Source organism: Astatotilapia calliptera, chromosome 16, assembly GCF_964374335.1.
Source record: "Astatotilapia calliptera chromosome 16, fAstCal68.1, whole genome shotgun sequence".
Taxonomy (NCBI): Eukaryota; Metazoa; Chordata; class Actinopteri; order Cichliformes; family Cichlidae; genus Astatotilapia; species Astatotilapia calliptera.
In genome coordinates, this window is record NC_137437.1 from 22,512,437 (window position 1) to 22,527,961 (window position 15,525).

A 15,525-nucleotide genomic window follows, 5' to 3' on the forward strand; every position below is an offset into this window, starting at 1 on the left:
TAGAGAAGTCAAAAGGCACGTTATGGACGAGAGCCAGAGTTTAATAATTACTAATGGTTAAATACAGTAGTGGTGTAAAAACACAGAGTGAGAAGAGATGCTTGAACAACAACAACAAAAAAATGTTCAGTGCATCATGGAAAGACTTCAGCGGCCTGTTGCAACATGACGAAGGAATGGTCACTTCAATCTGAAATACAGGCTTTGTAAAAATGGAAAAGTTAAGAACACATTCAAAAGTAGAGAAGATGTCTGAATCCAAACTGCGAGATGGTTTAATAGAAGTGGTGTTTGATAGCTTAAGACGCTGCCTCTCATTCTACTTTTAAATACCCTAGGAACCAAAAGTACTGTCTTTAAGATATGATGGGGCCTGAGGAGAAGGATTTTAAATTCGATTCTGGATTTAAAGGGTAACCAGTGAAGTGAAATGAATATGGGACAATATCTTTCTAGTCCTAGTTAATACTCTCTTGGCTGTTCTGGATCACCTGAAGGCTTTTCAGTCATGAATAAATGCATGAGCTAGCTTTTCAGCATCACTTTGAGACAGGATGTTTCTAATTTTAGTGATATTGCGCAAATGAATAAAGACAGTCCTACATATTTGTTTAATGTGCTCACTGAAGGACATATCCTGATTAAAAAGGACTCGAAGATTTCTCAGAGTGTTGCTGGAGGCTAAGGGAATGCCATCCAGAGTAAGCATCTGGTTAGACACCGTGTTTCAAAGATTTTTTAGGACCAGGTACAATAATGTAGTGAATTTTGTGTCTTTGTATATGCTTTCACTGCATTTGGATGAATGTTTGGGATAAACGTCATGCTTAAAAATTAACCATTGCCAATCACATGCTTTAAAATTGGTACTGCATGTTATGAAGGACATGACCTGGCTATAAACTCTGGGTTGTTGAAAGTACAATATAAAGACGGGTAGTGCAAGATTTTGATACTCTACATAAATCAGTTTCCAACCCAATTATGCAAGTAATGGATTGAATGGAGCACACGGGACTTCAGTGTCCAGACGGTCTCGTGGTTATTTAGCAAACTGTTCCTGAGGGTCAGTGGGGCAGAGTGGATTGCTGTAAGGCAGCCTGCTTCTTACATGGGCTTTATACAATGGAGTGTAAAGCAACTCTGTATATGTTTTAAAGGCAATGGTGTTGGCGAGAGAAAGAGGAAGTTTGTGCACCATAGCTTAGTTTTCTTTAACCACTGTCTGCACGCCTGCCAGCCTGCCTGTGTGTGTGTGTTTTTTTTCTTTTGATCCAACCATGTCTGATGCCTTCGGCCCAATGACCCGTGCTGTCTGTTTAGGAAGCATGAAACTGGCCTTGAGCTAAATCAGCCTTTTGTCTGGCCCTATAAGACAAGTCTCCCTGCTTGGCAGAGCACAGAACACAGGCTTAGCCCCATTGACAAAACTGAGAGTGAGTGAGGCTGGAAGCAGGTGCTGCTGGAGAGGTGAGGTGGCCAGTTTCTCATGCATTGCTGATTTCTGACAGACCATAAATCAAATTGCAAAGACTGCTAAAAGAAAAGGGGACTGTTTGAAGGGGAATTCAAAAAGAAACAGCTTAAACACTCTCCTTGCTTTTTCTTTTCAAACCAACACAGAAGCACTTCTTGAGAAAAGACAGAAAAAAGTTAAAGGCGGTGAACAGGAAACAAGGTACGTGAAGCTGAGAAGTGCAGATGCGGTTTACCACAGCTATCACATGATGTGGATTTCCGCTTGATGCATTTGCTTTTGGCTGCACGGCAGGGCAGGACCACACAATCGCTGAAGAGCTGCTGCAGCAGGACACAATGCTGCTTTGAGGACTATTCTACCATGCACTCCATCATGAATATCAATGGACTTCAGCGCCAGGGCAGCCAGGAGAGTTACATTCTGGATAATACCCCAAAGAAGAAAAGTTCTCTGTGGTACCGAGCTTCACTGAGGGGGAACAGTGATCGGCACCGTCACAGCACTGGCTCACAGCCCAGAGTTTGCAAGGTGAGACAATATGTCAAGTGCAATACACGTATGTGTGTTTATAATTTCACATCAGTAAATACTCAGACTTCTGCTGTCTAAATCAAATAACCAAAACACTGATTTGCAACGTGGGATTACAGCTGAGATTTAAGCCGTAATGTGATATAGTTTCACCAATTTACGAGAAATAAACAAAGCAGCTCTCTGCAGCTCAACAAATAATTTTTAAATCTCTATTGTTATTTTTAAAAAACAACACTTTTATACTTTCTAGGAAGGATTAAAAGTTTAAAAAGTGCCCTTTGTTGTTTTTAAAGAGGAACTCTGCATCTCTCTGTTTGCAGTCCAAGCCGGCTTACTCCAACTCACTGGTTGATTACACAGACCCACAACGGTAAATATATCAGGATTGATGTGCAACTTTTCATCTTTTTTCCTTTTATACGTGTAAAAGAAAAACTGTCTACTGGACTTTTTGTGCATGAACAGTTTATTACATTTCTTAAAAATTGATATTAATTAATAGTCGTTTGCTTTTTCTGCTTTTGCACAGAACCACGATTATTTTGGAAAAGCAAGACAATGAGACATTTGGTTTTGAAATTCAGGTAAGCAAACACTGAAGCATGCTTAAGTTGTGTAGGGGGGAAAAAAAGGGTTGCTTTTGGCTCGCTTTTTTGTGACACGTTTGTCTCTCTTTGCAGACTTACGGGCTGCAGCTGAAAAACAGCCCTGCAGTGGAGATGTGCACGTTTGTTTGCAAGGTGAACGAGGACAGTGTTGCTGAGAGTGCTGGCCTGACCGCAGGTGAGCCGCCCACATCCTTTCTACCGTATAGGCCCCGTTTGGGCTGCGTGACGATTGACAGATATATCGCTTAACACATATGTGAATACCTACATGCCTTCACACCTACGCCTGCAATCTCACGCACTGATGTGCACATGCAGTTTACAGCTATGTTGTGTAATCATAACCAATTCGTTCCTTATATTTCTGCATCCTTATCTTTTACAGGCGATATAATTGTCACGGTCAATGGTGTCAGCATTGAAGGCTCATCTCACCAGTGCGTGCTTGATCAGATAAGAAAATCCACCAACTGTCTAAAGTGAGTGACAACATTTATAACTTCCTAAATACTGCTAGAAAAAAAAAAAGCACAACAGATGATAACTAAAAAGTCACTATAACAATAGTTTATAATAGGATTATAACAGAGTGTAATTATGTGTTATATATTCTTCCAGACTAGAGACTGTTTGTGGGAATATAGTGAAGCAGATAGAGTTGGAGAAGAAGATGGACGCCCTCAAGGTGAGTCTCTTAAATCCTGTCTGTGTTTGATGGTGACACCATTTAGCTGTGTGATGTAGGCAAAGAAAAAAAAAGAGCAGTCACCAAGCCATGCAGTAGTGAAGCCTCAAACGCCCCCAGCAATACTTTCTAACCTGCAGCTGCACAGCTGAATTACTCAGGCTATACTCTGCATGGACATTGTGTGCAAATATCTTTGTAGGCAAATGTTCTCAGTGAATTAGTTAAGAGTTTTACTGGAAGCACAAGTGTAATGTTTTTGTTGCCTTTTTTGCCCATACAGCAATCACTACGTGAGAAATTGGTGGAGCTGCAGGGCCTTAATTTACAGGAAAAGCGTCTAATGCGAGGTGAGAAGTATGCTCAGCTGTCAGACCACAGCACTTCCTTTCTCACAGCCATTAACATTTCTCTGAAGCATGTGCCATCGATGATGTGAATTGATGTGTAAACTCCAGATAATTCAAATGGCCTTCCCCTGACAGATAAACATACAGCGGAAGTTGCTGATGAGCTTCCTGATACAAATTTCTTATCAGCTAACTGGGATTTTGTTGTGCTTTCAGGTAATTTAAACGACAGCAGTCTCGACCTCCTGATAGACTCCACAGCTATTTTGAGCTCCCCCATCAGGCGCTTGGGCCGGCGTTTTTCCAGTGACAGCAGCTACAGGAGTGTGATGACAGATGATAGTGACCAAGCCAGTGTGTTTGGGGACGTGATCTCACCCTGTCCCAGCAGTGCAGCCAGCACCACAGATGATAACTGCTTCTTCTCCAAAGACTTTCCTTCGCAAGACAGCTCTTCAGCTCACACATCGAGCTCCAGCAATCACCACCAACCTCTTGGCCGCTCCAGCAGCTCCAGTTTGGCCGGCAGCACCAGCTCTCTGTCTCCGTCCTGGGAGGAAACAAGGATCTCGTCCTTGTTTGGAACCCTGCCCAGAAGAGGCAGGAGAACCAGTGTCCGCAAACACATTCTCAAGTTAATTCCTGGACTTCAACGATCAGTTGAAGAGGAGGAGATGGGAACAAACACTCAGTGATTCGCTTTCCAAATGCTCCTTGTGTCTATTCAGTATTAAGTGTTGGTAAACAGGGTCTGTCAAGTTCCTAACACATTACAAATAGAAACAGACAATGCAATCAAGTGTTTCGCCACACTTAAAAGCCTGGGTTAACCCTTCATGGGAATGCAAACAAGTTGGACACTTTTATACTGTATGCATTTACCCCTATAGTTCCTGCCTGGCTCGCTTGCTTGGCTTTAACTTGTGGCACAAAAGCATTACAAAATCAAATGCAGGCTGAATGAATGTAAACTGAACAGACTGTAAAGTGTGACAGATGAAATTATATATCCTACTTACTTGAATTCATTTTTTGTCATATTCACAGATTGTGATGAGCATTAATCGATTTAAGTCGCAGCAACTGTATCAATGTAGCCAACTTCAAAATTTAAAACAAACATGTAACCTAAAGCACATGAGAAGACATAAATCACTTATGACATATTCAGGTGCTCAAAACCAAAGCCAAGCCTCTACGCCCTATAGATAGCTGCTCTGCTCAAAAACAGGATGTGGGTATGAGAGTACTACTTAAGTGCTTTCATTTCCAAATTGTTTTTTCCGACTGTGTATAAGTTTCTTTCAGTATTCAGAAACACTGAAAGTAACAATTTCTTGTAAATTGTTGAAATTGCTGTAAAAATGTATCATTTATTTTCTGTGGCAAGAGTGTCATTAATGTCGATGATCCACAGTCTTTTTTTTTTTGTAAATAAAATCATGATGTACAGAAAATTCTTAACGAACAATAAACTTTTAAAGATGTTTCCAGTCACCGGTGCTTCCTTTTACTTTTCATGTAGCATTGCAGTCTCAATGTTGGTGAAGATGCAACTTTGGAGTGAGCCACACTCACTGAAAATTACTGGTGTAAGATGCAGGTAGTGAAAAAAATTACTGTGTCTAGTTGAGAAGAATTCATCTATATCCTGTAAAACAACTACTTCTGTTGTTTCAAGTTGCTGCTACAGAAAGAGGACTTGTACTACAACTGATGGATAAATTGGAAAGGGTTGTTACCTTCACAAAGAAAGCAAGTTACCCCCGATACAATGTATCGCATTATTACAGCAGCTTCAAGGCCAGATGAAGCCCGTTTCCTAGATAATCCATAACAATTAAGTTGTGTTGAAGTGATGAAGTTGTATATGGTGAGAGAGATTTGGTGAATGAGATTACAAATCTGTTTGAAAAACAAAATAAACTTACGAGAGAGACAGCAAACCTTAAGAATGACGAAATAAACAAAATAGTTCATTGGGCAACTCAGCAACAACAAACATCTTGAAGAAAATGGAAAACAACACAATAAGAAAACCTCCTTCCCAACTTCTAACCATGTCAGAAACACACTTATGGAGCCAGACACATCATTGTCATAGTCTGCAATCAAAAGACAGACAGATGAAACTTAGATCAACTTGTACCAGAACAATGCAAAGAAAAAAATGTGGAGAAGGAAAGGAGCAGCTCAAAATCTGAAGTAAACCACACCATCTGTCAAACATGGTGGAGTAACAGGAAGTGTGTATACAGGGCTATCCGGTCGTTAAGTCTGACGTCACTAGCCGTGTCTGGGCCTAAACTCTGCTGCAGGTCCATATATCAAACGATCACTATGGCATTACTGAGAGTTGAAAAACTGTCTAAAGTCTTTCATCTTTAATAAAATGATCAGCGTTCTCCTCTACCAGGTGTAACAATTGAGTTTAACATCCAACAAGCTAATTTTTTTTCCACTCGATAAAAGTTAACGTGAGTGTCAGGAACAAATGTAATCGCATGGCAGGATGCTGTAAAAGGACCAAACTTCAGCCAGGAGAACAACTGAGATAATCCATCCACAATACGAGGTTAGTCATTCATATACTGCTGCATGGGCTGGGCTGTAGTTACATCCTAAGGTTTTAAAAACTGAGCTTAAATAAATGATTAGCGGTAATAAAAGCCGAGGGAGGTCAACAGTGATCACTGACTGTTTTAGCTTTTTGAGATTAAATAGAAGAAAATACAAAACATTAAACATGTTAACAACACAAAGCCATATTAAACGCAGACTACTTTAGGCCCGGAAGTAGGATTCGTCACGTCATCACTTAACGACCGGATACCCTACTCAGTCAAATGCTGCAAAAACTGATGGGATGGATAAAGATGGATATTAATAGATAATGACCAAAAGCATACTGCAAAATCAACCCAAGAGTATCAAGGCAAACAAAAAGGGTCTTTACAATGAGCAAGAAATTAGTGATCGAGTATAAAACTAAATGCTAAAGAGTCAACACAATGCTTTTGTTACACCCGCTGAATTAAAATTAAAAGGCTGCACTTCAGTCATATCTTAAATGTTTGACTTAAAATCCACTGTAGTGGTGTAAAGAGGCAAAATGACTAAAACTGTGCTATTGCTCAAATACTTCTGACCTGAAGACGCAAGATCACTTTCAGCTTTAAATCATGTACAGACATAATCACTCTTTATACTATTAACAGTCTGGCCTAAAAAGAGCTACCTGCTATTGGTCAAAGTTTCCTATCATAGAAAAGCCACAGAGCAGATAAGGTGCAAATGTCTAGTTCCTTTTTGTAGTCCACTTGAATTGCAGTATGTTATAGCATATTAACGGAATTTCCACTTCTATGTGGAATGAATCAGTGGTGATTTTACTGTATGTTTCGTTAGCAATTTAGTTGTTCTAGAACCTTGAAGTCTTTATGTTCTTAAGCTGTTTCAGGGTGTACAAACTTTGTTGGTTCGGACTGTAAGTAGTGCATTGAAAACAGAATAACCAGAATGTTAATCTTGACTCAAAACATTGCAGAATGAAGGTGGTCACCAAGTACAGATTTAAATATGAGTACAATCGTAGGTCCCAGAGCCACAATGAACCTTTGTTTGGACTACAGCAAAGCCTCTGTTCTTTGGTGATTCAACACAAACAGAGATTTACATGGTACTAGTGGTACAGAGCCCACCACAGAGCTTGCATCGCTCATTGAAAAGCACGATGGATACTTTCTCAGTTGACTGACAAAGCAAAACAGGAGCAACACATTCGGACCAGCGGAGAAGGTAATGTGACAATACTTGTTTAAGTTGGGATTTAAGAGAAAGTGCATCAGAACTGATTTGCCATTTTCAACACTACTCAAGAACCAAAAGACAGATGGAGATGAGTGCAATCCCTCCAAATACCCCAAAACGCAGTGCAGAAGAAGAAGATGCACTGGCACCTCAGGTACTGGAGATTCTCAGTGGGATCAGCATTGAAGCCTTTAAGACTCTGAAGGAACCTGAAGATAGAGATGTGTGGACCCTGGAAGAGGGAGATGACTCTGTGTTTTACAGTGATGAGGAGCAAGCTCAGGTGAACATCGTTACTGCATCAACCGGCATCAAGTGCCGACATCTTGCAAACACTGTGGCAGATGAACCTAGCCATCAGAGAGAGGTAAAGGCAGGGGAAGAACATGAAGCCAATATTGCCAAAGAAAATTTAGACATGGGAATGGAAATGATCCATCAGATCACTTGGACCCAAGAAGAACCCCAAAAGTTTCATACCGCCAAAGCTAAACTAATGTTTGCATTAGACTCTGGGGAACAAGGTGCTGATTCTGAACAGACTCCAGGAGAGTTTATGAGAATGTGTAAGGAGTTTTTGCAGCCACACTGGACAACTGTAGAAATGCAAGCTCACCCTGAACAAAATGTATCAGCGGAAGAAGGTAAGAGGAATTTCATATAACTTCGCATTGAAATAAAAGTGGTCTTTGTTTATAGACTGTAAAAGAAAAGATTTTGTCTTTCGTTTTCTCTTAAGCAAATCGGCAAATCAAAGAGGAAGAAGTGGAACTAGAAACTCACACACCAGCCCTAAGCTTTGATGTACCTAATGAGGAGAGTTATGCAAGGCTGCACAGGGAGGCAAACTACCCAGACCAGCTGTTTGGTGCTGAAGGCCAGAAATCAGGTGCTGGTCGGCTTCAAGTGGATCAGAAAGCTGAGCAGGGTCCGAACTTTAATGTCCATGCTGGTCTTTATCAAAACCCCCACCCGGGTTACTCCAGCCTGCCTTTGGTAAAGAAATCTGGCTGCAGTGAGAGCCAGCATTCATTTAACCATCTCACATCTACCAAGTACAGCACCGTGTCCTATCGCAGGATCCGCAGAGGCAACACCCGTCAGAAGATAGATGAGTTTGAGTACATGACAATTAATCACTAAGAATCTGGTTTCAATGTCCATCTAATGAAACCGTAACAAAAAAACAAAACAGAAGGAACATGTGTGCTTTACAGTTTACACAGAAATATCCAATGTAACACCCCATTATGTGCAAACCTTACATGCATACATAACAGTCACGGTTAAGGTACTCGGCTCAATAGAGCGAAAACATCTCATATTTGTAAAGAAAACCGTTGATTTATGTTGTTACTATTGGCTATTGAGATTTTTGGTATGAGAAATCCGGCGTTAAAAGTTTTAAATTCCTCAGAAGTAACCTCAGTAAATAACTATTAAAAAGAAATTCAAATGGCAGATGGAGGGAAATAACAAAATATATACTGTTGCACATTCATCAACTTGTTATTATTTTCACCTACTTTCACCAAAAATGCATTTTCATTCATGTCTTTTTCTTGAAATGTTTGTGATCATGTAATAAACTCATGAAATCAGAGCACAGGTTTATTGAGTGTTTTGAAGCAACACTTCCCTCTAGTGACAAAAACAAAATCATCAAGTTTTCACAGCAAAACCGACACATAAAAACCCCACAAAAGCAGCTTTTCCCCCCAAATGACCGCTCAAAGCACACATCTCATCTCGAGATATTTAAAAAAAAAAAAAAAGTGTTTTACACAAACAGCTTCATGCAATTTAACTCATTATTTAGTCCCAGCAATGATGAATCTATAAGGCACTGTTTAACCTTTGATCTTTGTAAATGTTTTACTAAAGAACTGAAGTGTTAAACAAAGATGTCCATCTGAATCTCACTTTTTCCCCAGGTGATAGTGTAGAGGATATTATTTTTTTAAATTACTAAGTCCCAGTCCTTTGGCACACAATCCCACATCAGTCACTTAAAAAAAAGAAAAAAAAAGAGAAAAGAAATCATGCTTATTAATGCCCCCAAAACGCTTCTTTTGTACCCTGGAAAGTCCTGATTTGAGGCTGGACCACGGACCGTGCTGTAGCATGAGGCCACTGAAGTTTTTTTGTAGTGCATTTTTATCACATAAAACTCATTTCAGTCTCATCCACTACACAAGGTAGTTCGTGAACTGCCACTTCTGGAAGCTACTGCTGGGTTCACAAGGGTTGAGACGAAGGTCGTCACTCCTAGGTCCTGCTTCCAGGCACATATGGTTGGAAACAAACTCTGCTATGAGGTGCTCCGCCTTAAAGACAAAAAAAAAGGGTGGGAGGGACATGAATGCAACGCTTGCATCTAAACACTCCTTACGTGGATTTAAAGGAGGCCAGCTCTGTGGTTTGGACTAAAGACAAAACAAAGATATTGTACAAAGCAAATGGCACACCCTTAGTCAACCTACCAGAGCAGAGTTGGAGGATTTGTGGAACCAGCGCAGCTCAGGCTTGGTGCCGTCACATGACCGTAAAGCAAACCTATTGCTGCTGCCTTGGGCAGCAACACACAGGTTCTGCTGCCGAATGTGTTTAATCCAGGTGTAATTAAAGTGCTGACCCTGAAAATGAGAGAAAAGGAGACAGAGTGACCAGCAGGTAAATATGCTGCATGTCAAACAATGTAAGATTTTGAAAGACGCCTCAGTGGTGCTGACTTGAATCCAAAGAGGCCACATTTAGAAAAACTTGGTCTCGTCTTGGACTCCACACTTGTTTATAGTGGCTTGGGTCCTTTCTCAGACTTTGACTGCATTTGTCTTGGTTATTTCTGGGTATTTTTGTTATTCCCACACCATAATTACCACAGTCATGACCACCAAACATGCAAATCATCCACATTTTTTGCCTGTGTAAAGACCAAGAAAAACACATACAAAAAGCCCTACTACAGATCATTTGGTGATATTTACATTTAAATAATCTGTTAAACACCTACCTGCTTGCTGAGATCACACGTCTCAAAGCACAAAGAGCCGTTATGCAAAGCCAGGCATTTTCTCAAGCCACGATTGAAGACCTAAAAAAAAAGAAAAAAAGAAAGCATTTTAAGAGAAGTGAAACCCCAGTAAACACAGGATTTGTTTACTGATTTACAAGAACACAAGAAAATAGTCCGTTTATATTCCAATCAGACAGAATGCTGACACTGGGTTAAATGAACAGATAGAGTACATACCAGGCCTTCAGCTTTCACTAAAGGAGCAACCATGTCCGGATAAACATTATCCAGGTACCACTTGAAGCTTTTGCATTTCAGCTTCTTCCTTAGCTCAATCTGCTCTGTGAGGTTGCCAATATCAATGCGCTTTTGATCCAGCAGGTGGTGGTATCCATGCCCATAGAAAAGATCCTTGTACTCATCTAGCCACACTTCAGCCACCCTTGCCAGGTTACGCTCCACTGTCTTCTGCCGGTCTTTGGGAAATTTATACGGATTCTGCCCGCGGAAAATGTGTCCCACACGAGAGCAGGGGATAATCTCGATTTCTCCGCCGCACATCCAGATCTGTTCAAACGGCAACAGGTACAGCACATCATCAGCCATGTGACAAACACTAACTTGAAGGCTGTTTCCAAACAGCTGTGACCAATATTCCCAGTAAATTAGCTGAGTGACAAACCTTAAATGAAATCTCCATATTCTCCCCACCCCACACATCCAGACCGGGATCATAGGTACCAAGTTCGAAGAAGTATTGTTTGTCAATTGAGAAAAGGCCCCCAGCCATAACTGGGCATCTACAGGACAGAAAACAAACAAAAGAGATTACTAAAAATAGCCACTAGAGCTATAAAAAAAAAAAAAACAACAAAAAACAACAAAAAAACAAAACATAAATTTTACCTGATAGGATCAGAGATGGTCAAATTAAATTTCTTGATATCCTCTGGTGGTACTGCACTCCAACCAAACACCAAAGGCCATTTGAAAATACCCCTTTGGAAGTTGTCAACCATCATATAACTGAGGATGAAAAGCCACAACACAATCCATTTTTTGGCCGTTATTATAACAAAACACATAACTAATTAATTAAATATGGTATTATCCACTTACCTCATGTCCTTATCACTGATAACTTCAATAACTGGACAGGGTACTTTCTTTCGATCCAGATAGACTCTCTCTAAGAGCGGCTCCAGCCACCCCACATTGCATTCAATATGAGAGTCAAGAAAGGTAAGAACCTCACCTGCATCAAAGGAAAGCATAAGAGTCCTGCTGCAGTTAAACGTTTTAAGAACCCTACAATGCACACAACCCTCACGAGTCACTTTTGTCAATGCATGTAAAGAACATTTGCAGTAACATCAATAATAATAATAGTATTACTGCATATATTGCATAATGTTTTTACAGTTCTAATCTGAAAGGTGTAAAAACAGGGACATACATCTGACCACCTGCATTTGCCATGCACGCTGGTGTCAGAAGAGTAACGCTGCATTATGGATTATATGTTGCTGGTCCTGAGACCTGATCCACCACCCTTGGCCTTGAGGACTGCAAGCGCTTCCATTTATAAGTATTGTTTGGTTTCTTGAGTCATAGTTAGAGACCCAACAAGAACATTTGGTCAACAGAGCAGCAGGCTGTGCAGAGGTGCAAAAGGCGGCAGCCATGAAGGGTTCAGGTAAGATTTTTGTGCTTTGTGAAGTCGAACATTTTTTACAGCACCTCAAACATTAAATCAAAACATAGTTCAAATTAAATAATAGAATACTTCACAACAAAGCTGTCACATGAATGTAGTTCCATTAAATATATTAGCCTGCTGGCATTATTTATGACCCTTGTTCCTACATTAGTTTACCTGAGCACACAATTTGACATATTAATGCATATTCTATTGCTGTCTTTATCTTTCTTTTTTGGGAGCCGTATCCTCTAACCCGTATCTATACCATGTTTATAGACTCATAAAGTATAAGAGACACCCTTATATGAGATTAGTCTTGACCATACATACCTTTGGCAACAGCAGCTCCAGCTAGCCTAGCTCTGATCAAGCCCTGGCGCTCCTTGAGACGAACGATTCGCACTTTGGGAAACTGGGCCATGTAATCATCCAGCTGCTTTTTAAGATAGTCTGCCAGAGTAAAAGCTCTTGGTAAAGCTACTTCATGCATGCAAGTTACACTGACAGCAGAGAACAATTAAAAATGACAATGTGAAAGACAATAAAATTATGATCATTTATATTGTTGCTAAGCCTGCATAGATTATACAGAAATTAAAATAAATAAATAAAAAATCAATCATCCAATCAATCACTTAAGTAATAGTAGGTACATGTAAAATAAATCAATGGTTTAATTGTAAAACCAATATGCAGCTGTCACATATTTTAACACTTCTGGCTGATCAATAATGATCTAATGGTTTTCCTAACAATCTATATAGTACATTGCATTTGAGCATACAATGAAAAAGATATTTGAATAGCCAACATTTAATAACAAATTTTTAATCAACCCAACTGAGATACCCCATGAAGACAAGGCCAAGCTATGATGAATTCCAGACACTGTTACCTTTTGTGCTGAAGTCATCCACCAGAATAATCTCTTTAAGGAGGTGGGGTGGAGATCTGTTGAGCACACTGTGCACGGAGCGGAGGAGCGTTGACCACACTTCATCCACGAAGCAGAAGATCACGCTGGTGGAAGGTAAGTCATCGTGGACCAGACTCTGTTCACACCTGGAAAACACAGCAAAAATTAACATTCAAGCTTTGCAAGTGGTGGCAGCTTCAGAGATGACGTGCAGAAGACTCACATCTGCGGCCTGGTGTCTGGAATGGCACGGTCCACTGGAATCTTGTCACTGAGGTAGACGTTAAAATGGCCTTCGTCCCATCTCTTCTTCACCTCTGCATCCTCTTTCCAGCCAACGACAGCTGGCTGACCAAACTGGCCTACTGCGTTAGCATCTCTAGGACTGGAAGTCAAATCCAGAGAAAGCACTTTGTGGACACCTGATTTTCTAACAGCAGAGTTATTCTTGGAGTCGGATCCTCCTTGGAGAACGACTAAAGGCTTCACAGGTTCCTTTTTTTCATTCACAGGACTTTTAACAGTCTCGCTGAGCTGCTCCCTTTCTTTTGTATCTTCGTTCTCTAGTCTTTTTACATCCTTGTTGGGAGGTTGTTTGGGTGTTGTTTTATCTGGGTGTGCCTCCTCGGCCTCAAGCTGCTTTTTAACTGCTTTATTTGCCTTATCCGTCTTGTCCTGATGACTTTGTGCAACTTCAACAGGCTCCTCCTTTAAGGCAAGTTTATTTTTCTGGGTTACATTTGCCACTGCTACATTTAGATCAAAATGTACAGGTTTCTTCTTCCTATGAACTTCCTGATTTGGAGTAAAATTGTGCAGGGAAGCTCCATTATCACGTTTGGGAACATTGTCTCCTTGACTTTTAATAAAGTTCCTCTTTTGATCCCGTTCTTTGCCTCCATGTCTGTAAACCTGGTCAAGTTTGACACCTGAAGTGAGTGGTCCTTTCCCCGCCTGTGTCCAGTCCATCCTCTGCACCGGGTGTTTAAACCCCCTTCTAGTGTGCTGCGTGGCCTTCAGCTGCTGTTTGAAAAGCTCCTTTTCTCGTATCACACGCTCTTTTAGCAGCTCGGTATTCACTTCGTTTAGTGACATGCGGAGAGCAGCCATGTCAAACAGCAGCCAAATGACAGAAGCTACGAACACAAACGCCAGCACCCTCCCGCTGTCCCTTAAATATCTTCTAATCCTCATTATTGACATAGTTTTAATTTAAACAAACAAACAAACCCTTTGTAAATGTAAAAACACGTCAAAGAACCATACTGAAAGTGCCGCCTCTGTGGCACACTTTTCTAGTCTTTGGAGAAGTTATCTGCCTGCGTGGCATGCTAGAAATATTTCACGGAGCAGCAGCGGTAGTCAGTGTTGTCACTCATCAATACAGCAGGGTCCGACTCCCGTGGCGCAGCACGTAGGTACAATGTTAAAGCACTAATTTGCCTTAACGTACAGTACCGGTTCGGTCATGTCCACATCCGCGAGCCATTACGTCTACCTCGAAATACTCCACAAACCTTTCGACGTCAAAGAGAAAAGTTTTCAGTTTCGCCGCAGGGTCTATCCACGCCACAACTTTAACTTCAGTTTTGTATGAGGACGTTGCAGCCGACTTCCACATAGTCAGTAAAGTGATTGGACGGAGTTTCTGCCCGGAAAGCAAGTCAGCGGGAAAGAACGCGGACGGTACAGGAAACTGGACGTTTCGCCTTCAAAATAAAGGAATCTAAAGAAATTATTTCACAATCAGTAATGAACGAGGGAATATTAGGGTCACATTTTAAAAAAAATGAATAAAAGACATGAAATAAAAAAGGCGAAATTTCGAGATTAAACAGAGCTAACAAATATTTAAACTAAGGATATTTCCTCTATTTTTTATTTTATTTTATTTTAGTTAATTTTCCAAGGTCACAAAATCATTTCAGTTTGTTTTAATTTTACAAAATCTAATGTTTATTTATTTATTTTTTATCACAATTAAAACTAAATGTGATATTTATTTATTTATTTTTTTTAATCACAATTAGCTTTAGTTTTAAGTGTATTTTAGTTAACTGTGATGACCTATTTTTCTTAGAAGTGTGACCTTATTTATTTTATATTTTATATTAATTGGAATAGATTATAAATTTATGTTGGATATTAGATTTTGCAATATTATTTACAACTTTGGATAGTTTGGATATTATATATTTAGTTACCTTATTATTATTTATCTCACCTTATAATTTTGTGTAACATTTAAAATATTTATAACGGCACCTCGTGAGAGGTAATTTTGGTTCCTGTCTGACAGTATTTATGGTGTGACTGTTTTAAGAATTAAACTTAAGTTACACTCTAAAAATAATTAGCTCTGAGTATCATGTGGGTTAATAAGTTAAAAATATAAAACTTGGGCTAAAGTCCAGCAGGCTTACA

The 15,525-nt window shown here is 40.0% G+C and overlaps 3 protein-coding genes across 5 annotated transcripts; 2 read left to right on the forward strand and 1 right to left on the reverse strand.

Moving 5' to 3' along the window:
* Window positions 1-654: 654 nt before the first annotated feature.
* Window positions 655-5,144, forward strand: cytip (cytohesin 1 interacting protein). 3 transcript variants are annotated; one of them, XM_080291148.1, is made up of 9 exons: window positions 655-1,678; window positions 1,772-2,008; window positions 2,308-2,384; window positions 2,544-2,598; window positions 2,695-2,797; window positions 3,008-3,101; window positions 3,241-3,307; window positions 3,591-3,657; window positions 3,874-5,144. In XM_080291148.1, the coding sequence occupies exons 2-9, from the start codon at window positions 1,841-1,843 to the stop codon at window positions 4,350-4,352; spliced, it is 1,110 nt and encodes a 369-aa protein (XP_080147274.1). In that variant the 5' UTR covers window positions 655-1,678; window positions 1,772-1,840; the 3' UTR covers window positions 4,353-5,144. The 3 variants fall into 3 exon arrangements, with proteins under 3 accessions (XP_080147274.1, XP_080147275.1, XP_026000879.1); XM_080291149.1 differs by having other exon boundaries at window positions 671-1,678; window positions 2,335-2,384; XM_026145094.2 differs by lacking the exon at window positions 655-1,678 and having other exon boundaries at window positions 1,745-2,008.
* A 2,184-nt stretch (window positions 5,145-7,328) lies between these two features.
* Window positions 7,329-9,070, forward strand: ermn (ermin). Its single transcript, XM_026145567.2, has 3 exons — window positions 7,329-7,455; window positions 7,537-8,111; window positions 8,207-9,070. Exons 2-3 carry the CDS (start codon window positions 7,550-7,552, stop codon window positions 8,608-8,610), a joined length of 966 nt encoding a protein of 321 aa, XP_026001352.1. The 5' UTR covers window positions 7,329-7,455; window positions 7,537-7,549; the 3' UTR covers window positions 8,611-9,070.
* On the reverse strand, window positions 9,066-14,749 carry galnt5 (polypeptide N-acetylgalactosaminyltransferase 5). The gene is made up of 10 exons (XM_026145565.2): window positions 13,325-14,749; window positions 13,081-13,247; window positions 12,516-12,635; window positions 11,603-11,738; window positions 11,390-11,509; window positions 11,166-11,283; window positions 10,721-11,050; window positions 10,481-10,561; window positions 9,951-10,103; window positions 9,066-9,794 (listed from the first exon to the last, which is right to left on the reverse strand). Exons 1-10 carry the CDS (start codon window positions 14,302-14,304, stop codon window positions 9,657-9,659), a joined length of 2,343 nt encoding a protein of 780 aa, XP_026001350.1. The 5' UTR covers window positions 14,305-14,749; the 3' UTR covers window positions 9,066-9,656.
* Between the last annotated feature and the right edge of the window lie 776 nt (window positions 14,750-15,525).

Excerpts from the sequence above, each read along its gene's own strand:
- cytip (XM_026145094.2), top strand. The coding sequence starts at position 1,745 with ATGCATTTGCTTTTGGCTGCACGGCAGGGCAGGACCACACAATCGCTG. Across the intron at positions 2,385-2,543 it reads GATTACACAGACCCACAACG|AACCACGATTATTTTGGAAA; the intron begins GTAAATATATCA and ends GCTTTTGCACAG. Across the intron at positions 3,308-3,590 it reads AGAAGATGGACGCCCTCAAG|CAATCACTACGTGAGAAATT; the intron begins GTGAGTCTCTTA and ends TTGCCCATACAG.
- ermn (XM_026145567.2), top strand. The coding sequence starts at position 7,550 with ATGGAGATGAGTGCAATCCCTCCAAATACCCCAAAACGCAGTGCAGAA. Across the intron at positions 8,112-8,206 it reads AAATGTATCAGCGGAAGAAG|CAAATCGGCAAATCAAAGAG; the intron begins GTAAGAGGAATT and ends TTTTCTCTTAAG.
- galnt5 (XM_026145565.2), bottom strand. The coding sequence starts at position 14,304 with ATGTCAATAATGAGGATTAGAAGATATTTAAGGGACAGCGGGAGGGTG. Across the intron at positions 12,636-13,080 it reads GGATGACTTCAGCACAAAAG|ACTATCTTAAAAAGCAGCTG; the intron begins GTAACAGTGTCT and ends TTACTCTGGCAG. Across the intron at positions 10,562-10,720 it reads TAGTGAAAGCTGAAGGCCTG|GTCTTCAATCGTGGCTTGAG; the intron begins GTATGTACTCTA and ends CTTTTTTTTTAG.